At 41.3% G+C, this 23,905-nt stretch overlaps 1 protein-coding gene across 9 annotated transcripts in view; it reads right to left on the reverse strand.

Moving 5' to 3' along the window:
- Positions 1-23,905, reverse strand: part of LOC110989494 (protein scribble homolog) — a 101,139-nt gene that overhangs the window by 32,169 nt on the left and 45,065 nt on the right. For 8 of the 9 annotated variants that reach the window (XM_022253912.2, XM_022253915.2, XM_022253911.2 and 5 more), the window contains exons 5-16: positions 14,921-15,116; positions 14,329-14,473; positions 11,906-11,978; positions 10,500-10,629; positions 9,857-10,039; positions 9,110-9,212; positions 7,599-7,729; positions 5,788-5,883; positions 5,087-5,371; positions 2,720-2,938; positions 1,283-1,372; positions 516-593 (exon numbers count right to left, since the gene is read on the reverse strand). In XM_022253912.2, the coding sequence (XP_022109604.2) occupies positions 516-593; positions 1,283-1,372; positions 2,720-2,938; positions 5,087-5,371; positions 5,788-5,883; positions 7,599-7,729; positions 9,110-9,212; positions 9,857-10,039; positions 10,500-10,629; positions 11,906-11,978; positions 14,329-14,473; positions 14,921-15,116 (1,729 nt within the window). The remainder of the gene's footprint in view (positions 1-515; positions 594-1,282; positions 1,373-2,719; positions 2,939-5,086; positions 5,372-5,787; positions 5,884-7,598; positions 7,730-9,109; positions 9,213-9,856; positions 10,040-10,499; positions 10,630-11,905; positions 11,979-14,328; positions 14,474-14,920; positions 15,117-23,905) is intronic. The other variant, XM_022253916.2, reaches the window with a different exon arrangement.

Below are 23,905 nucleotides of genomic sequence, written 5' to 3' on the forward strand. Positions count from 1 at the left end.
ACATAAGGACAGGAATTGCCGGAGGACTTTGAAGGATTCAAGCAAAGGTCACCCCTCTGAGGAACATATTCAAGAAATTATGAAGGATTTACGAAGATTGGAACCACATCTAATTTTTCCATGGAGGTAGTAGGAGGATTTTGAAGGACTGAAGATGTTGAAGGACTGAGGATGAATCCAAGCCCAAACAAATATGGGGGAAACAGGCTGATGAATAAAATGGTATTAAAAGGCAAAGCAATGGTCAAAAATCAGCAAAGAGGATGAAGACCACTCTTTATCTGAGAAAAATGACATCATAGAGTGATAGGCAGCCGCAGACAGATGCCTCCAAGAACTGAATAAATTGCCTAAGGTTCACCCTAGCACATTTGTATGAGAAATGCTCCAAATTTACAGCTGAAATGCTTGACAGCACATTACTCAAAGGCTTCCCATGCCCTGTCTGTCAGATTTCATACAGATGCTCAATCAAGTGGTGCAAATTAGCAATGAAGCTCTCTACTGCTACTCACCGAGACAACCTTGTCGCCCACCAACAGACCCTGCTTGAAGGCCATCCCTCCTTCCACTACTTTGGATATAAAGATTCCCTGCAGGTAATGCAAGAAAAATTCATGCAACCACAATACACTCCCTTTATTCAAAGGTAAACTGTATAGGTACCATAACAAGTCTGAATGGTTTGGCTTTGTTTTCTCACAAAGCTTCCAAGAACACAGTCTTACTGAATGATCAAATTATACTTCTTCTTAAACATACATGTACATACTTCAACATATATACTTGCCACTGACAAAAAAACCTGATTACAGACTGATACCGTGACCAGAGTTAAAAATAGTTACTAAGGTGGTGCAACAAGGTCATGTAGATCCTACAATTTCTAAATGCCTCTTTGATCAACAAGGCATCTATAACTGGCCAGCACATATGCCTAGATCTCCACGAATTAGTGCATGTGGACAATGGCTTTTTGCCACTTCCATACAAACAGAACTCAGACATAAACAAAGACAAGTGAAAGGGATTTATAATTTTACCGTATATCATCACAAGATACAATGTACGTAAAAAATGTCAGACTATGCCATTTGCAGATTCCCTTGACAGACTTTGACTTGGATTCATACAAGGATCAACATGCCAAAATCTATGTAGGCCAATGTTTGCTAGAGATTAATACTCCTGTATGATGCCACACATGGGCTTGTGTTTGCTTATTTCTTAATCACTCATCTGGAGCTCTCTCTGGCTAGACAAATTAGAGTATGCTGCTCACCTGGTCATTGCCCTTATATGGAGTGGACCCACGACCTCCAGCTATGCTGATGCCAAGACCGCCACCTTCTCTTGAAAAGGATATTTCCAGCTGAAAAAAACAGAAGTATTCCCAATGAAGAGACAGCTACATGTAACAGGAGTTGATGTTTACGTAGTTTCCTTTCATCTGTCAGAGCCTTGTCCGTGGACTTCACACGTGACAGCGTTGTGGTTAATGGTGGTTTCCGAGCTGGCACATTATTTAAAACAGGACTTACTGCCTTACTCTAACAGATATGCACAGACATGGTTCCTGTTCTAAATTGGTAGTGGCACGCCAAACATCTTAGCTACATGAGGTTAAGGACAGAAAAGTACAAATATACAAATAATAACAGCAGAGTGGAGAACAAAATACAAGTTGTTCAGTCTATTAACAGATTTCTATTTCAATTCAATGTTGCTTAAATTGAACCTGTTCCGTAGCAAGTGCACAGTTCACTGCAAGTGCATTATAAAGAACAGAAATACATCTCAGTAGGTAGCATACGCCAAGAATGGTCTATCTAAAGCAATGAAGAGGTCACCACAGATCAAGAGCAACACGTCAAGACATACATGTATATGTTGGATAGATGGTTATTATTCCTCTATTTCAGTTATAAAACTTTCATCCGTAAATTTTACACCTGAATTCCAAATCACTGCAACGAATAAGTGTAGCTGTGCACAGCAAATTGGAAGCGAAAAGCAGTTATCAGGATTTTAACCCTTAGCCCCAAGGGTGTGTGAGTAATACTAAACCCAGAGGATTGTTGGGGTTAAAGAGAGATGTGCGAAAAAAGAGCAGTGACTTTTATGGTCATGAATCCAGACATCAGAACACCCCACAAAGCAGCGCTACCTTTTCTTGTATAGAATCGGTACTACAAATCCGAGAGCGCAAGTTGTTTAGACTCGCAACAAGGCTGTGAGATTTATGAAGGGATGGACTGCCGGGGGGATGCTGTCAATTCATGGAATTCCAAAGTAAAACAATTGTTTAACATTACTAAATGCTCTGATCTTAAGCGATTCTCAATTATTGTGCACAGAATAATCGTATGTTAAACTTCTAACACAAACTTCAACACAAACATGTCAAGAAGAGAAGAGAGGTATGCATTCGCGTTGTAATCAAAAACAGAGCAAGATGAAAACTATGAAAATTGTACATAGACAATTAAAATGGATAGAGCACCTGCTGCAGGTAAGCACTTCAAAAAACTCAAATTTCATCGCATGAATTTAACAATGATTAAGTCTTAATCAGTCAGTTTAGGTCCATGTCCATTTGAATTCCAGTCAAAGTGTACCAGGGATGGCTAGGATTTGTGACAATGATCTCTTCTGGAGTTAAACCTGAATTTTGAAGGCGCAGCTAGCATTTAAGCCAAGTCTGGTATGAGTCCCTCACCCGGTCATATTTGGGCTGCTCTCTCTGGGCCTGCTCTGCAGCGGTACGAGCCAGGACTTGGTTCAAGAGAGCCGTTGTCTTCTCGTCCGGTTCCTCGTTCAAGTTCACCCGCTTGTTCTTCAAGTAGTGCGGGGTGTCACGCCGGTGTAATTTCAGGTCAGTTTTTTCAAGTTGGTCTTCGATGTCACTTGAGAATCCGACATGCTTCTCAGAGTCATTCTGCAGAGTGGAGCAGGCCATTGGTGGAAACTTCAGTGGGCTTAGGATCTTTAGGATTAGTCTACATGGCGTTTAGGATCAGTGCAACTAATTTCTTGTTGATTATCTACACTACAAGATCCTCCACTCTGCTACATGTAAATATATGTCCCAACATAACAAATCTTATCTAAAAATGCCCTCAGTTTGCCAACTTGAAGCGAATGTCCAACAATGTCAAATGGATCACTTGGCTCCACTTTAACGACAACGTAGATGCTGTGGTCAACCACAAACATCCGTCTAATGAATGGAACTCTCACGCAAAATGACCTTAATGTGCAAGCCTGCCTGTTCTGTTTGCAGAGAGACAGTCAGCAGTCCATGTATTAGCTGGATGCATCAGTACACGACCGTATAGGAGTGCGCATCAGCTAGAAGCAAAACTAAAAAGTTAATGTGTCTCTCTAGTTTCTGTAGATTAGGTATCAAGTCACCATTAAAGAAATCATTGGTGTCTGGTAAGTCAGTCAGTTAACAGATACTTCTGTGCTGGGATGTGAACCGTGTACAGAATGTTAAAAAACCAGGTGCTCTATCCATGTCACATTGAGAGGGAAATTATTCTCCCAGCATGCAATACCCATGCAAGACACAAACACCAATCATTTCTTTAATACTGACTATGTAGCTACTCAGGAACAGTTGAAGAGATGCATGTACAGTGATACACATTGAAGAACACAAACGGAAAAGATCGGCATTAAAACCAAAAAGGTAAAAGCATGTTTAAGGATTCAGGAGGAAGAAACAACATTAAAGGGGTCGGGCCTAGAGGGCAGGCTCCTTGATGACCGGCTGTGGGCTAGACTTGCTATACTACTCTGTCAAAAGGGTCCCATCAGGGAATGAGCTACTCTTGAGGTCTAGGATGGGTAAATGCATGTTGTCTGAGTAGACAGGCCCGGGAACTTGAATTGGTCTGGATAAATACTGGCTCAGTAGGTTTGGTGACTGGCCATGATCTAGGCAAATAGGAATGGTGCATGTAAAATGTGACTACTGGCGTGGCGGATATTTAGAACTTGAAGACATGGAGGTCCAAGACTGAAATTGCACAGACTTTGCATTTCAAGTAAGAATTACAGAGAGTGAACAAAGAGTTGAAAATTCTAGAGATACAGCCTTCCACACAAATTTTGAGAAAGGCGGAGTAAACTGGGGATAAAGAGGCAAACATACAAACTGGCACACGTGCTGTAGTGATGGAGACTGCCTATGTACATTATTGAGAACACAGGATGTTGTGGGGCACACAAAAGTCCCCACAACTTGCTCCAAGTTTTCGAAACAAAAGATTACTTCCCCACAATCCGGTACCCATCAAAGGTTTGGTGCATACTGTACATGTACAAGTTGGCCCTTTTTGGCTGCCTCATATCGCATGGAATACCCACAAGTTGTGAACCACAGTCGAAAACCAGACTCCTCTTTGGGTAATTCACACAGGTACATGTAAGTTCGTACAAGCTTGTACTTTTTGCGGCCCTACAGGCACATCATACGCAAGGATTCCTTTGTAATGTGGCACATTTCGTGCAGGACAATTTTTTTCTTGTCATTATAAGATTAGAGATTACAATGCCTTAAAAAATTCTGTTGTCCGGTAGTAAAGACAGGCTGCTCCCACAACCAGTAAAATGGCATTCAGTGAATGCAGAAATTTAAAACTCAATCAAATTACCAATTTTGAACTAAAAAAAATTGATTCTGTAACTTCAAGAACAAGGTAAAGAACAAGCAAAGTGATTCCAAAACCTGTGAAAAACAGTGATGACTTGATGTCCCTCCAAGGCCACCATACCACTCAAACAAAGGCTCTGCTAATACATTTACCTTGCACTTGCTGCTGGGTGTGTACAGACTAATATTCTAAGGGTCACCGGTAAGGTCACTATTAAAAACTGTTTATTTCGTGACATGGAACACTCTGCAACTTCTCTGTTTAGACAACCAGACAAAAAGCTAAACCATTCAAACAGCATACAGAATGCTGCAATTGGAATGCGCATCATTTCAACGATCGTATTGGCAGTTACACCACTCAGAGTGGTGGAAGAGCAACCATATTGCTATTTGCACAACTAACTCAGCACCCCAAAAACTCACCTCAGAAATCTCCCCTGATCGCCGATCAATCGGGGATGGGACTTCAGCTTGGACCGGGGCAACACTGACAGCTTTGAGCAGGGGATCATCCATATTGTCGTCCTCTACATTGGCTACTGGTGAAGGTGAAGCCAGTTGGGTAGACATTAGCGTAGGAACGATGACCGTTCCACTGGCTCCAGCGAGTAATGGATCAGTTTCAGTCGGAGACTTAAAGCTGCCCGACAACCGCTTCTCAGCTTCATCATCTGTACCCACTTGGCTTTCGTCTTCATCTGTGGAACGCTGAGATCAAACAGAGACACAGAACTTTTATCAAACAAAATCACATTTTGCCAAATTTACGAAACTGAACTTTAGTAGAAAAACATATTCAAAGCTATACAAGAAAAACTAATCCAATAAAGCCGGTTTCAATTCCTTAAAAAACTCCTCGGACATTTGTGTCATCTTTTGATAGGCATTCCATCAATACTTAAAAATAAAAGACTGGAAAGAGTGCCATCTACATAGCCACAAAAGACAGAGAAAATAAAGATTTCAAGCAGATTTCATAAGCTGGTCTATAAAAGGAAGAGAGTGATCTACTAACAGAAAGCAACTTCAAACTGAAACATTTGACGGAATTTTACCAAACAAGAACTTTATGCCTCTCTTAAAAAAAACTGCGGATATACAGTGACTCCCGTGTCATCACTTACATTGTGCTTGCCTTTATGATGGCCTTGGTGTGCAAACTTAGGATGTCTGGCCTTAAGTTCCCTGGGGTGGGGTGTATCGTGACGAACAAAGTTGGACTGAAAGAAATAAAACGGTTGTATTTCTTCACCATGCACTACAAGAAATAATCCTTCCAACAAGTCAAACTAAAGCAGTCTTGAAGCAATATTATTCGTCATTCAGAATCTTGCCATTTAACGAGTCATTTGCTTTTCTGTAAAGCACTAATCTCTTTCTGATCCTAATCCGTGCTTTTCCTGTTATGTACCGGTACATGTACATGTAGTCGCATTTCCCTTATGTTTCCTTGTTTGGCACAGAACACAAAGGAAGAAAAATTGTTGGGACAGTAGCACACTGCAATAAGAAACACAGCGGTCCTTAAAAGATCAGTGTAGCAGCTCTTTACATCCTCCATGCTAACGTTTAGATTCTAAGATGGAGTCCACGGTAAAAAATACTGATTTTTTTTTCCATATTGGAGTTTGTCCCCCCATCCCTAGTACGCCTGATACAATCACAACATCTTCATGGATGAGATAGACCACTGCACCCCCCCCCGTCAACTTGACAACCTGAAAAACCACATGTTGCTCTCTGCCATTTAAGCAACGAGGCTTCACTTCGCACCAGGAGTGAATGGCGCATCATTCATCCCCAGTTTGTCAGTTTGTCCCTAACATGGCACATGGCGCAATGGCCTTCATTTACATTGTCGGTGAGTTGTAATGCGTGTACAGCGTGGCTCACGGGGACCATGCACATGGGAACCAATGCACAGATGAAGACAAGTACTGATGAGTATGTGTACGTCTGTAATCATACCACATGGGTGATTGAGTGTGATGGGGGGGGGGGAAATCAAACCTTCAGGTCCCTGTTCTAGATGTGAAAGCGATGGCTCATGTTTATTTGTAATGTATGTATGCATGAGACATAGAATGGACGTGCAGGATTTTTCACACATGCACGATTTTCTGGAATCTTATGTTATGCGATGGTTTACATACGAGTATACTGCACATAAAACCAACGGACACAATAGTTTTCTTTCTGTCGGGTGCATGCAGCTTTTCTTCCAAGAGTTAACTGATGTATAATTTTATTTCATCTGGAAAAAGACTAGATTCAAATGTCTGTACAAGTGCCACTCTCAATTGTCAGATTTCAACGACATTCCTCGAATGTACATATAAATTTCAAAAGTAGAAAGGGATGTTTGTTGCAGGTAAACACACAGAACAGTAGTGTTCAATATAGCAGTGTGCTACTGTAGAGTTATTGCTCAGTACTGGAGTTAATCGGAGGTGCAATGTTCATGTACATGTATCATACATAAAGCATTGGCATCGAGAGGCAATTTCTGAAATGGCAAAATGCCCATTTGACAAAAATGGAAGCTCATTTGGTTAACTTGTCCCCACCACCTTTTTGGGCAAATGGGCCACAGTCAATGGCCGACGATTTCTGTAGCCTCAGGCAAGAGATATGTTCCTCCCCACCCAGGAGACATGGAAACATGTGAGAGTGAAGTCGACTGTGAACAAATGGGACCATATCAAAGAAACACAAAGCGGCTGACGAGGGAACAATATGTGGGTGCTCAGATCGGTGCACACTTCACACAAAACATGCATGCCAACAGAACTGGATGTCATGCAACATTCCACGGAGAAGTCGGAGATCAAAATGTCGTCCAGCAAGGGTGCAGTTTCAACATGCGCCAACTGCCACCACGTCACAAACTGATACAACATTCACAAGTCACGATGAAGTACAAAGCACGCTTTACCGGTCGCTCATGCTCCTCAAAGTCCACCTTGTCATCATGGAATTTAATGGCCTTGTCTTTCTCAGGTTTCTCAGTCCAGCTGACCCTGTTATCCTCTTCATTGGTAGCGATACTACCAGCCAGAAGGTTCTCTGTCCACATAGAGATGAAGATATGTTCATTCACCAATGCACAATGTTCTCGCAAGTTTAAACCCAACCTTATCTCAAAACCTTGCAGGTATTTCTTACAATACGGAATTATTATGACACATGTAAATCAGCAAAGGGCTTTGCAACAATGATCAAAGTGACTTCAGTAAGTGCTGTGAACTTCACTTTGGATATATAGAGCTAACACGGAGATTAACAATGAAAAATTCTGGCCAACGGAAAGTCAGTACTTTTTTCAATGGGATTTGCACGGCCGTTTTCAATACTCAACTTCGTCTCTGTCCCAGGCTTCGTTCCCAAAATCAATCCCCAATTGTGGGCCTGAAGCATTTAAATTACATTGGATACCTGTAATTTTTGGCTTTCTTGCATCTTATTTGATGTTCTGTGGCCCTATTCAGGGATCTGCCGCTGCCGGTCGGCGCCGGTCGCGCCCGACCGGCACGCAGAATTGCCGACCGCCACAATCTGCCAAATCAACTTTTCCAACCGGCACGTATTCCCGATAAGAACCCAAATAAAATAGCATCTTGGTCGAGGGATCGATCGTGAAGATATGAAGATCGTAAAGAAAGCGTAAAATTTCTTCGTAAATTTCACTTTGCACTGCCATGCATATTTTTTATTAAATTTCATAAATTTCAGACATGAGATCCCTCATTCTAGGCTGTGTATACACAGCTGAAAACACCCAGAAAGTGCTGTTTCCGGCCATCTGGGGGCTTTTAGATTCCAAAAATTTTCTGGTACGCTCCGCGTCAACCGATGGTGGCGCTCCGCTTAGATAGTCCTGCCGGCACTAAAACCATCCTGGGCAGAACCCTGCCTATTAGACTGATTACTGTGCTTACAGCTTCAAAGTCAGGTAGTAAAAAACAGTTGAAGCCTGGAACGGAGCCGAAGTTGAGTATTGGAAAACGGCCCATGTAACTGTAAGGTATACAGCACCTAGACTCACACACCAATCACTCACATGTTCTACTGCATAGAGGCACAAGAACCCAGACTAGACATACATGAACATGTAACTTTCCACTGTATTCCATACGACCTAAAAAAATGACAGCTCAAAACTCGTTGAGAAAGGCGATCAAGTGTTGCCAATAAGCTGTCTCTCATTATTCAGCAAAGTCTATTTTTTGGGGCCAAGTTTTCATGGACCACACCATTCAACCCTGTTCAACAATGAAGCTTATGTAGCAAATAGTAGCAAATGGGAAGATTTCTACATCTTGTACAAAAAATATAAATATGTGGTTACGGTAATCAAAATCTTCTGCTATTATTAAGCGCAACTTTTCAGCTAACTATTAAGCAGCTCTGTCAAACTGAACCCTACACTGACTACTTCATCCTCACCCATGCTCTCCGAGGGTCCTCGCTGGGGTAACAGGAAGCAGGTCAGTACTTTGAGTTGCTGTGGTCCAACCTCATCCGTCTGGAAGTTGAGCAACGGCTGAGACTGGAAGCGGAAAAATCAGACAATCAGACCATGCAAGCCAAGAAACTCCTGACTAGAGACTGCCCCAGTCTCTGAAACCAAAGTGTGAATTAGCAATTGCCACCTCATCCTCAAAGGAACTTGAGCTCTGCCCTCGAGCACTGTACTAACGTGTGACTTAGCACCATCACTTCACAAAAATTTTCCCAATGGGCTTTATTTATTCATGGGTCAGCCGTAATGATATTGAAAGCAGAGTTCACTGTTCATTTTTGAAAGTTGAGAGTAGAAATGAAAGCGATACAATGAAATTTCATGACAAATTAGTACCTGTCTACTCCGGTAAACAATTTCAAATTAGAGAGCAACATACAAAATGTACCTTAGTGTATAAAGCCCGGTTTAAAACAATATTGAAAGGGAGGCTTGGAAAGCAAGGCAATCATAAAACAGTCTGGTGCCATCCTCATTGACAGTTTGCAATTTATAAAACAGATTCAAGGAATAAGATTGAAACTGGCTTCCATGTGAATAATGTCTGTTGGCTGACATGTGTGTTGACTACACTGTTTCAGTATTTCAATCAATTTCTTCAACTGTGTGCAATGGATGTGAGTCAGTAAAAACCTTCAAAGTGACATGACAAGACATGTCTCCTGCCTCACCTGGTTTTCTGACAGCCAGAGAGCCTTCAGGTTGCAGTTGGCCAGCTGAATAGGCAGCCAGTCCAGCCGGTTACCAGATACATCCAGGACGTGCAGCTCTTTCAGCATGCCAATCTCAGGGGGTAACCTTGTCAGACGATTATCTCGCAAGGAGATGACACCAAGACGGGAACACTTGCCGATCTGGAAAACATACAGTCACGCCCAGGAGACAGTAAGGCTGGTAACCTGCTACAACCAGTGAGCACAGAGTCTTGCAGCTGAACTTTTATCTTAAGTGAATCTATTTTCTACTTTATAAGGCTTTTGTAGCAAGGTATCCAAAGTGGATGTTTATTTACACTGACGTCTATAAACCAAAGACTATGAAACTATCATCCTGTCAATGCATGGAACTTTTCTCTAACTCAGAACTCATGAAATCTGAAACCTTGCTGAAGACAGGTACTTCACTCAAAATAGAAACAACACAGTTTATTGACCAAAAAAAATCTATAGGGCTATTTCCTCAAACCACCGAGGTAAAAATCACGGAGAAAACTTTCCAAATGTTAAACCAGGCAGCACTTAAGAAACCCTAGCTATTATTATTCCCCTTCTACCCCCCCCCTACATTCATTTCGCTTGGCTCCAGGAGTCTCACCTCTGGTATTAGATGTAGGAGTCTGTTACGATCCACATTCAGGTTGTTTAGTTTGGACAGGTTACCGACGGTTGGAGGAAGCTCCTGAATGATATTCTCTGTGAGAATCAGCTCCGTCATACTCTCACATCTGAAAAAAAAAAAAAAACCAATGCAAAATGAAATAACGCAAATGAGTCGCACATTAATGTCAGTTCACTTAAGTGTACTGATTTCAATATGATATTCATGTTTTTCTTGTACTGCACCTGGATGAGGAAATATCGAAAAATTGGTTTTAACACCCATTGGGTCTTTCCGAGTTTGGGATAGACCATGCATATATAGATGCATGATAGACCATTTCTCATGTTGAAAAATAAACATATCAATAGGCTGTTTACAGCGGTCAAGCCTGACATTTTACTTTTTTTCCCAGGAGCGACAAATTCAATGCATTAAACTGAATTGCTCAGCAACCTCCCGGTGCCACAGCTAACTTCCCCTGTAGAAGCAATTAGAATGTACTACTCTGACAGTCGAACACAAGCCACCCGACGGTTTTTACAAAATGTAAATGGTAGTCTGGTTGCATGTTACTGAAACTGAAATCTTGTCAATGCTTGGTATACTTGTGCAATAAGGGACTGTTTGAGTAACCACCATTTGTCGACCACTGGTGGGTTTTTCCCTGGTAAGCTGAGCACAAAATATGTCCTGGGTACCAGGCAAAATTGTCAAGTAGTTGACAAAGCATTCATTGCTTAAACTTTCCAAAAGAAGCTTGTAAAATTGGCCCAAGGTTCAGCGGCAAACTCAAACCTAATTTTCATGGAAAATCAGGTGCCCCCCAAGGAATAATTTTGCTTTTTGTTCAAACAGGAACGTAGCATTGTCAAGGTCCTTTGATGAAATGCTAGGATATAACGGTTGGGTACTGTACTCAAACTCACATTACAGTACAAGCTTCATGACAATAAATGTGGGTGTCTTTGATGGGATGCTTGTGTTTTTAAAGTCAATATTACGAAAACTTCTGAAGGCTAAGAAAACATCGAACACAATGACTGGAAAAGAGATATATTTAGACTGCTGTTACAGGCTGGTACCCTCAATGAATAGCATCTTGAGTAGAAATGCAACGGACATCAGAACCTACAGACGTTACAGGCTGGTACCCTCATTTACAAGCATCTCCTATGGAAATGCAATGGGCAACAGACACCTTGAACTCAACGCTGCAATTATTCATCCGCAGAACACTGCAGACAAATATCCTGTATAGCGCTGACAGCCTTGATCCATGACATTAACAAATGACAGTGCATCACAATGCACTGCTGTCTCATGAATACAGCATCGGCTCATACTACAACCTCCTTCCCCCCGGTTTGGGGGTGCTGGCAACAGTGTCATCCGATACTCACCCTCCGATGGACGACGGGAGCGACATGATTCTGTTCTGGTCTAATTTCAGGATACTCAGCATTTTAAGTTTGCCTGCAAAAAATGCAAGGATGCAAGGGATCCAAATTTATGCATTTATTAAGTTCATCCTTTCTAGTAATTAGCAACTGGATTTTAAAAATTGTACCATTGAAAACTATCCTACCACTGCGTGAAATGAAATCCAGCAAACAAAATGTTTAGCATTAACTGCTGTTCATTCACTATTGACCTACTGCAATAGAATTGCATCAACACAGCCAGTGAAATACATGTACTGTCCAATCATGATACAAAATGGACATGGAACACGCAAAATCTGAGACGAAGACAAGTACAAATTACATCGGGTTTACTAAGGGGCGTGGCTAACTCAAAATCAGTGGACAAGTCAATTGAATGTGCAACTACTGTGCCCAATAAACTGGGAACTGCATGTATCTAAGGGGCATGGCTTATTCAAAACGGTTATACCTCATGTATGTGTGGCTCAATTGAATGGCCAACTGTTGTACCCAATAAGCTACATGTAGGAGTTGTATGTGCACACACGTGTGGCTAACACACAGAACCAAATACTCTGTGAAGTAGTGACTGCTCTTGTTGCGCTCTAAAACAGTGCAATGATGCATTCTTTCGGTAATGCCAATAAAGCAAACTGGTAGCTACCAAAGTGGGAGATTAGCCCAGACATACAAACCCAGGTCTGGTGAGCAAGCCTTACATGTTCCTGCAGGTGTGTATGGTACATGTACATAAGCACATCATATCAGTCACCCAACCAAAATAAGCCCAGCTTGTGTCACATTCCTCCAGATCCCACACCCAGGATATCCTGTACTGCGTCATGCACCTGAAGGTACCACGCCCATGGTATTCAAAGGCAGTGTGAAAGTACTTGTTCAACTCAACTTTTGTGAGATGGGGTATTAGGGCTAGTGCACACTAAAACCCTACTTGACACCATTTTAACCCCCTCGCGCCGGGACGCGGATAGAGCCGCCGTAAAAATTGAGATCCTCAGCCCGCTTTTCAGCTATTATTCTCGGCCCCCGCTCGACCGAACATGGTGAAAGAAGGCAGACCCTGGCTCTTGTATATATGGTAATTGGTCTTTGTGCATAGCCCAGAAATGAAAAGACCGAATTTGCATCATAATCACCAGCTTCACAATAGTCCCCACTTTGAAAAGAGGCAACGGGAATGTGGAAGCTTGAGTAGAGCCGCATGCCACCAAACAATCAGCCTTTTCACCGTGTAAATCAAAGCGTGCCGAGCACGCAGGGCCACAAACCGAGAATCTGTGGTTTGGCAGGTGGTCTTCGTGGCCAAGCGAGGCTGGAATTCTTGGATTCAGCTTTCGGGAAGAAATTCCCGTCGTCAAGGGGTTAAATGTTTGGGAATTGCCAAACTCACACATCAGCCCCCTATGTGATTCCTTAAAGTAACTGGGGAGGATCTTGACAGCATTTTTTATTCCAAGGAGTAACAAGATCAAACGCAAAGAGCTGCTTGACAATCTCCAATCCTAACCATGCCATACATGTACATACATACAATACAGCGACATGTACCAGCACATATCAAACACAAGTACATACATTTACATGTACATGTACCAAATCCTCACATGTACACACACGTAAGTGTGGCCATAATAATGCTACATGTACATGTACTTTCAACATTGGATACACCGGTAGTCATACGGTAGCTCTAGAAATGGCTAACATTTCCAGCATGGACTGCAAATGAGGTTACTAGTGCATGTCTAAGCATCCCCAGGGACTGTGAGTAACCAAAAGAGGGTCCAAGGGTATTCCTAAAGGCCTGAGGCCAAGGTAAAGGGACCCACAGGCCTGAGGGAGGAATAGATGTGCAGGAGTGACCCAATTATGCCAGTGGCAGGTGTGTTTTGTGACACACCTCTGTCCAAAATGTAAAATAAGGAAAGGAAATTTTCTGGGATTCTGTGACTGAACTCTTTTTATTTAAGCCAATGACTAAGCGATGTGACAAACAATTCAACAATTAAAGGAACTTTTTAGTTTCCCTAGATTCAGTGTTTGAGTTGCTGTTCACTGTACTCTCCTTGTGAGAACACTGTAACCAGTCAATTTTGAGTTTAGCATCCCACCGGGTGCTTTACTCGGGAATATACACATGCTTGATGTCTTCGCATGCATTCATGCAAATGTCATGCGCTAGCCTACACTAGTGAACCACACATGATCACGCATCAGCCAATCAGAATAAACCAGTGAGAACCTTGGTGTCGGACAGCATGCAATACTAATGAATTGTATGCTACAGACAAGTGTTGCCAGACATCCAATGTTTATAGATGAGTTTACAGAAAGCTTGCAAACGTCTTTTCCCTTAGTAGTCTTAACATTGTTATTACCTATTCCATCCGGCAATTTCTCCAGGCAGTTCTGTGAGAGGGTAAGGTCTGTTAGGCTTTGTAAACCACTGATCTCATCAGGGAGACTCTCCAAGCTGTTTTCAGAGATGTCCAGGACAGTCAACCTGGTCAAGTTGCCAATTTCCTAGAGGCAAACAGAGAATGAGCAAAGGAAAAAATACCCGAACACTGAAATTTCTTCGTGAATCCTGAAGTGAAGAGCTAAGAACATGGCAAGATTTTTCTTCGCGCAGACACCTTTCCCGGAGAGGAAACAACTTAGAGCATTTCTGAACTTACTCCGTCCCCATGTGTGGGCTTCTTTCGCCAACATTCACAAGACCAGTATTTGCTGCTACCTGTGACAGAAACTGGAGATGAAACATATCCATTTTCCAGCAACTGTCACATTTCCACAGACGAGCACTATAGGCCAAGACTGAAGGCCAAGAAAGCATTCATTTCCCACTAAAAGCCAGTAATGTGTCTCGTGACGCTACTTGAGAGTGCTGCCCGTAAAGGGGGCTTCTGTTGCCTAGAAAAGATGCACATGTCATTCCGACCATTTCTGTCTTGAGATCTGAGGCTTTACCGGTGGCAAGGAGCTCAGTGCATTGCAGTCCAGCCAGAGCTCCATCAGGTTGGGTAGTGCCCCCAAGGTCTCCGGTAGCTCCTCCAGCTCATTGCTGCCCAGGTCCAGGAGTTCTAAGCGAACCAGGAAGGACAGCGACTCTGGCAGTGTCTTCAGGAGGTTTTCGCGTAACTCAAGGGTCAGCAGATAGGACAGCCTGCAAAAAAAATAATAAAAGCAGGCGACATTTATAATGTATTTATCTGTAATGGCCAACCCCTGCAAAAAAAAAAAAAACGATATTAGTTCAGATTTTAGTGAAGCTCATTCATTCACCCACTAAATGCAAATTTAATTGATATTTTGAAAAAATCAACAAAGACCATTCCTGGGTGCTAGGAAGGTGATGTCCATTATGAGTGACACTCAGCGCATTTATCATGTTTGCAGGCAAGTCATGAACATCTTTGTGTGTACTAACATGATTGACATCACAACAGTGACCATTTTCACTTTCATCTCAACACATTAGTAGCCTTACCATATCAACGGCCCATACAAGAGCTTACATGAGTGTATGTATTGCACATTAATAATACAGGCTGGCCCCAACCAGACTCATACACACGCTACACTTCAGTGCTGCTCAACAAAATACAACATACATGTACTTGCTGAGTGCACATACAAGACTTTGGGAGATTTTGGAATTCAATCTTCTTTTCCAGAACTTTCTACTCATGTGCCCGTAATTGATACAAAGTTTAACAATTTTGGCAACCCATATCCTCAGTGAGTTTTCCCACTTACCGTACCAGTAACTAATAAAATCTAACGTGACAACAATTTGCCAGGCTTTCTGAATTATTTACATCATGTGCTAAGTTACCTTTTTACTTTATTTTCTCAAACACTCCATTCTACTTTTCAATGTGCAGTCTTCATTTTATGTGTTTCCAATGCATTTTTATTTTAATTTAAACAAATCAAATGTACCCTTACAATTAACCCTACAACATTCCTGGGTGAGTACAAATCGACGTGCATATGAACAGCTGCTTTTCTGTATGCGATAGCTAGTCTTTCAAGCATGTTAAACTGACCAGTTCCGTCAGTCACTTAGAACATGTCTCCTTCAGCAAGATGACAGTGGTGGTAGGCCTACGGGCGCCTCCTGACCACAATCGGAGACGATCAATCAAAGCAATGAAAGCAATGGCAGCGAGGGGAAGTAGGGTCCACTGACTGATCATGCCAACTTGACATGGATACACTGCACAAACACGCCCACTGTAGACATTACAGAATGTCACAAGAGCCGAGCGTGGGCTCTTAATATGGGTGGCTATTCCAAAGCAAACAATACTCGGTTTTCATTTCCTGAGATCAACTTTTTTTTCTTTCTTTCTTGGTTCTTTTTTTTTTTTTTTGGCCAGGGTAATACACAACCGGACGTGATCAATACAAGAACCATTATGGCTGGATCAGGAAAAGCCAGACTAAAGGTGATATAGAGCTTACATGTACATGTATAGCACTTCAATACAATCCCTAACATTTTACAATAAAAGCGTAATGTAAAAAACAGGATATAAATTTGCCTTTATAGGGTCGTAGAGCAAAGGTTACACAAAAAAGGTGTTTATTTTTCATTTTTGTGTACATGTATAGTACATACATGTACATGTATGCAGACTTGGGACACATTTTATGTACTAGCACATGTACACAGCATGTACGTGTACATGTATGCATATTATGTGACTGTTCCACTGAGCCCCAAAGTGTAGCATGTTCATTAATGGCCGGCAAAATTCACTAAGTCACAGGAAATCAAATATTAGCAAGCATCAGTGCAAAGCTTCTTGCCCATTGTAATTTACACACATACATAATTGTACATACATGTAGGCTACACGAATACATGTTCCCTAGTTGAGGGGACGTACCAGACATTACACCAATTTTGTGGGGACCACTAACATTGTGGAGGCAGAGAAATGTCCCATCAACTTAGTCTAAATTGGCCTGACAATGAAAAACGAGTAAAATCCATACATCGATGTACAACACAAGCTTCAAAAAAACGTAAATCCTTTTACGACTGGACCGATCACATTTTCTTCAAGTATGTTCCCAAAAACCGTAGTCCAACATACCGATCGTGGCGATTTTGCGGCTTCCATCAATCTCTCACAGTGACGTTAGAGAAACATTTCGCTACATCGTGGCCTGTTTGACCTTTGAAATCAACCCAGTCAAAATTCTCGAACGTCATCAAAATTCTGTCAAATATGACGTTCACAACGAACATATTGTACTCTCCTTCTTGTTGAGAGAAGTTTTGAAATCAAGTCCTCTGGTGTAAACACTTTGACATAAAACTTTAAATGAATTCAACTCCATTTGATTTGCACTGGTAACCAACCAAATGTCAACCATAAGTACATATTATGCCTAATATAATCATTTTATAAATCTGAAGGTGCTAATTTGTATTTTACATGATCAAAGTCACTCTTTTAGAAGTTTTGAAAAATGACATCTGGAGTTGCCTTTTGGTCCATTTTATGAAGAACATGCCAGCTACCAGGTACATGTACAAGTACTTGTAGTTTAAGGATACATGTAGCAATGTATGGTACCCATGTACATGAAACTGTATTGGCAGAGCACAATGTAGTTTTCTTTTTTTTTTTAATGATCATAACTTTACACAATGGTATATGTACCGTTACATGTTTTTCTGTCGAATCAACATTCTGAGATGAAACACAAAATCCAACATGAGACAAACACGAGTACAGTGCTGTACATGTACGGTATGCATTATGACATTAATCGAGTCTGCAACAAATGCAAACATCAACAAAGACATTTTACGCCCTAAGTTGTAGCACTTAAAGCACCAGCGACTTTTCAACTATGATGAAATGATGGTCTCTGTTATGATGAGACCTGGTCTCTCAGAGTTAAAAAAACAGGCACAGACCTGCACATGTGCTTGCTCCTTTGGTTGACACTAATGAAGTTGAGGAATTTCAAGTCACAAAGTCAGAATCTATTGGCAAATACAAGTTGTGATTTACTGTGGTCTATGCACTCAACATGCTGCAGTTGTTTATTTGGACAAATACATTTATGCAGTCTCCCGCTGGAGTAATACAGACCGTACATGTAGCACGTAGCATGTAAATGGCTCAAGCTTTGCAGACAACACACAAAGGCATGTACATGCCGGTACATGAAATGTACTGTACATGTGCCTAACCCAATACACGAACACTAACACATAAAACTGTGCAAAGAAGGACTTCTGTACATGTACTAACACATGTACTGGTATAATAATCATGTACATTCTAAGAGTACTGTTACAACTCTAATTTGCATCAAGATATGAGTATTACAGTGCTAAAGTACATGTACATGTATGCTGCACACTGTTACATGTACATGTACGTGTACCGGTACATGGGGAGAACAACCCTTTGGCATATGCACACATTCATGTGGATCTAATACACTGACTGTATTTTGCAATTCATATTATGTGCATGCACGTACATGTATGTGCATTTGTTTATCAATTGAGTCAGATGTGGACCGGTATCTCTACATTTATTCCAAACCATACCACATTCATACATCATTCAAACATAAGTGTACACTGTGTGTGCATACAAATCGACACATTTTGTTTTTCATAATCAATAATTTCAGTTGGATGCAAAAATTTGATGCACACACATGAACAGGTGTACATATACATTGTACATGTAATAATTACCGCTAATGGGTCATTAGGGAGACATTTCCATAAGAACGTGCTCAAAATTTTTCCAACTTTGCTGTCCCATAATTCAGTATTCCCTAATCTGATCTAAACCAAACTTTGCATGCTTTCCTTATAGGCCCTAAACTATCATCTCTCAAAATATGGAGAGTAAAATTTGGCCTCCTTCTGGTAGCTTGAAAATAGGGAGACACTGAAATGTCTCCCTTAAGGCCAATGTCTCCCTGATGCTGAAAAATTTACCACAAAATGTCTCACAAAGGACCTATTTGTAAATATAAAAGTACATACAAAAGTACTGGCGGTACAGTATGGGGCGACATCAGGGCCAAAATTAATATTTTACAAAACGAATGTTCCAAACCAAAACACAACTAAAAATTAAAAACAAACAAAAGAAAATCGAGAAAGTGAAAAAGGTAAATTAAAAACAAATATCAGAAAAATAAAGCAGAGCTCTAAATCCTGCTTTGTGAACAGCATTTGTGAAATGATGAAAACCTCAAACGATCAGAAAAAAGGAAAAGATCAAAGGACAAAAATAAACCATAAAAGGACAAAAATGAATAATAAAGGCACAAAACCAAACGATCAAAGAACAAAACCAAAGGATCTAAGGACAAAACTAAACCATCAAAAGGTCAGAACTAAACCATCAAAGGACAGAGCCAAACAATCAAAGGACAAAAAGAAACGAACAAAGTAAAAAGCAAACATTGAGGGCAGCAATTGCCGACGCTATGACAGCACACGTAAATCCAATCTCGAATCCAATGTGTCAAGGAAGTCATAGCTCGTTACTTTGGGAGAGTTTAGTTATCGATAGAAAGACGATTTTGTCATGATAACCAAGGAGACCGCAAACCATTCACTCAACGCTCATTGAAAGAGTGCTAGAGATATGGATGCATTACCACCAACAGATGTCAGCGGTGGTAGGCCCTCAGCCTCCTGTATCGGCCTACCACCAGGCCTAACATTAGTTGAGATGCCAGTAGGCGTGGGCCCACTTCTGTTATGCCCAGTTATACCTGGGCGTAAATCCCAGGGGATGGGATATATATATCCCCCCACATTTTAGAGGTGGGGGATTAGCAATCGAATCATCCCCCCCCACTTTTTTGTAATGAGCAAAACTTAAAGCAGATTGTGGAGAATTTCTAGAATTTCCAAACGACTATGTTTGAAATATCACGAAAAAGGGGAAACAATTTTTAAAAGCTGTAAACTGCCATGCCGATGTAAGATTAGATTCTGAATGAATTTACATAAACACATCTTTATCAAGAACATCGCCCCGTATTTAGTGTAGTGTAACCCCCGACTCCCCGCTTTTCACATTTTCATGGCCGGGCAGTCATCCCCCCCAAATTCCAGCACCAATGCAGTTACATCAGTATTACTGGCAGCACTGGCGGTGGCACAACCGTAAGAACGCTGCCTCCTCTAGGATATGTGAGTGTCAGTGCATAGACCCAGATGAGATTGTTTCTATGGTGCAGCTAGTCCAAGCCCTGCAACAACGAGCTATGACTTCCTTGACACACTGGATTGGAGATCGGATTACGCGTTGTCATAGCGTCAGCAATTGCTGCCCTCAACGTTTGCTTTTTACTTAGTTCGTTTCTTTTTGTCCTTTGATCGTTAAGCTCTGTCCTTTGAATGTTTAGTTTTGTTTTTAGTTTCTTCGGTTTTTTTATCATTTTGTTTTGTTTTGTTTTTTATTATTTATTTCTGTCTTTTTATGTTTAATTTTGTCTGTTTTCCTTTTTCTAATCGTTTGAGGTTCTCGTAATTTATTAAGTAAATGCTGTTCACAAAGCAGGATTCAGAATTCTGCTTCATTTTTCTGTCATTTGTTTTAATTTACCTTTTTATTTTCTCGATGTCCTTTGTCTATGCAGTTTTTTATGATTTGTTTTTAAATTTTGAGCTTCTTTTTGGTTGAGAGCATTTGTTTAATAAAATATAAATTATGGCCCTATGGCGCCCCATAGTACAGTTGTAAAGTGTATCATGGCTTTGACAAACTTCAAAGGCTAGCGTACATGTAAATCACATGGAATAATGTTGGATTTAGCATGGCTAGAGTTTTCATGTCTCATCATTGAGCCTTATCTTCAGGTTGATTATTCATACAACTTTCTCCAGCAATATCCCTCTCGGTACATGTATAATGGGCACCTGTCCCCTCACTTCCTCCTTGGCTGCCTACAGTAACAACCCAATGCCCGCGAATCGATCAAAGTCTGACATCGTCCACAACTCCTCACTGTGTGTCACTATCCTGTGGGGTACACTGGGTGCCCTGCCAGCCTGCAGTGCAGTGCACAAACCTTCCCTGACCTTTAGGCTGCGTGCATGGGGGGGATTCAACCGGCCTGAGCCAGCAAACAGATCTGGCAGAGAGCCTTGTGTCTGCAGCCTCAGCTGGCATTTGGGGATGGTAAACATCATATCAGCATTTAAAAGCTGCACTGATATATACAGCTGACGTGGGTGTGGCTTGGGAGAAGGGGTTCAAGTAGTGTCAAACTTGTTTTTGTCATATGCCACGGCATATTCTATGCAAAGTTCTCCGTGCCTACACATGCTCTGTATTGTACATACGTGTACGTGTATGTACCGTACCTCAACTGACAAGAAGAAAAAAAACCAACATGATGTTATCTGCACATGTCAATGCACTATTCCTTTCCTTGTAAATGCCCCAGCTTGTGAATTGATAAGATGAATCAGCTATTCAATGTTTTGCTCATGGTTGATAATACAGTATTCCAGTACATGTACATGTTTAACCCCTTCGCGCCGGGAGGTGGCTAGACACGCCGAAAAAATTGAGATCCTCAGCCCGCTTTTCAGCTATTATTCTCGGCCCCCGCTCGACCGAACATGGTGAAAGACGGCAGACCCTGGCTCTTGTATATATGGTAATTGGTCTTTGTGCATAGCCCAGAAATGAAAAGACCAAATTTGCATCATAATCACCAGCTTCACAATAGTCCCCACTTTGAAAAGAGGCAACGGGAAGGTGGAAGCGTGAACAGAGCCGCATGCCACCGAACAACCAGCCTTTTCACCGTGTAATTCAAAGCGTGCAGAGCACGCAGGGCCACAAACCGAGAATTTGCGGTTTGGCAGGTGGCCTTAGTGGCCAAATGAGGCTGGAATTCTTGAAGTCGGCTTTCGAGAAGAAATTCCCATCGTCATGGGGTTAAAAAGGAAGAAGACACGATGCAGTACTTGTTAGTGGATGGTGGATGGAAAGTATTTGTGCAAATTGATGGATTCTGATTTTTTTTTAATTTGGTCCTCAAATTACAATTTTGCCAACCAGGTTTGAAAAATTAATGAAATGCATGTCCACGTACACCCTTTCCAGAATGTTCTCTAAGCAAGCGCACAAAACATAATTCTGTCAAAGGTTTAAGAGTTAACTGATCTACAAGTTACAGGTTGAAGTGCCATGGAAATTACTGGTATATCACACATCGTGCACATAAATAACAAAACCTACCCATGAAAGGATTACTGTACATACATGTACTGCAGTTGTGCTATTCTTCAGTATCTTGCTTTCAGGGAAACACAGCACAGACAGTACCTCACATGGCACCCAAACAGTGGCTGCTATCAATGTTTCAACCTTTGGCATCAACGTCATACAGGTACATGTACATGCTTCGGATTTAGCATCAATAAGCGTCAAGACACACAAGTACCGTAGAGTCAACAAAGCGTCAACAACTTGAACATGCCCTCTAAAGATTTAAAAGTGGTTTTATCATATTTTAGAGACTCTAAGACCTGCTAGTGTAAGAAAAACATTGAATTCGCTTCCATATTCTCACAGAAAAATGAAAATTTTTCACGATGTACATGTACAGAGGCCGCCATCTTTCTTTACTCTGCTGTCCATGCAAAACTAAGATGGCAGCCATGCAGTCGGACTGCACAAGCACACCTGACTTTGTCACTCAAATTTCAACACTGAAATATCATTTCAGATAGATATGATCCTTTAATAAGACACTGTATATAGGAACCTAATTAATATTATAAATGAAAAAAAAAAAGAATAAATGTGCTTGAATAACTTGTTGACGCTTTGTTGATGCTTGTTGACTCTAAGTACGCTTTCCCAGTGCTCGATGTTACAGTGCAACCCAGCTGATGAACATTAATACATTAAATACAAACACGTACCATAATTGCACCATTCCCATTTGTCAAAAGTCCATCCTGCGAGTCATTTAAATTGCAAGTAAACAACTAAGAAGCATCACATCAATGATAATGCTCATTCATAAAGTGCACACATCCAAATAATACATGACGCTCTTGGCACCACAAAAGCAAACAGACAAAAACAAATACTGGTCCCAAAAACTACATCCATACGAGCACACTAAAGTACATGTACAATGAACATGTACCGGTACATGTCTTTGCAATCTGGTGTCATACACAAGATGTAACGCAAAGTGCATGTACATAGACGTACATGTACATGTATTTTTCGAGTGCCATTTTGAATGAACTGATGGACCAGAGGTTCAAAAGGAAACTATTCCACAGATGTGAGGCAGCAATATGGAAAGATCTGTCGCTCAAGGGTCAGTACAATCTTGGTACAGCCAGCAGATGCTGGTTAGCAGATCCCAGACCTGAACGAATGGATTCACTTCTGTGGACAGATGTTACTCAGAGAACGATGTGAGAGAAACATCAGTTTGTAAATAAACATGGTTCTGAATTAAATAAGACGCCAGTGAAGATGTTAAAGAACGGCAGGTTCAGTGTGAAAAATGTTTGGTACGTGTAATGTGCCATGCTGTTCTGTCTTGGCTTGAGTTTATTCAACTGTTGGTGATGATTGCCATAGTGAGGGTACCCATCGCTCATGGACAAACCCCAAGGAATTGAATCTGAAACACTACAGACATGGCCTAGATGAGCGTTTCACAAAACATCAAGGACATCAGGACGAAATATACAGAAAAGGAATAGGAACCAAGATAACAGTAGGAACGGGTTTAGATATGATTTCGAAACCTACTAGGGGGTCTGGTCACTGATAAATATAATCAGACCCTCTTCAGCTGAAACCATGATCAGTGACCAGATGCCAAGCTGTTTTTAACCCACACATTAGAAAACTATGCCATCATCTCCTTATTATTACAACCTAGCACCATGCACTAATGGAT

This window comes from Acanthaster planci, linkage group LG02 (assembly GCF_054643075.1).
Source record: "Acanthaster planci isolate LZ-2023a linkage group LG02, COTS_SCS, whole genome shotgun sequence".
Taxonomy (NCBI): Eukaryota; Metazoa; Echinodermata; class Asteroidea; order Valvatida; family Acanthasteridae; genus Acanthaster; species Acanthaster planci.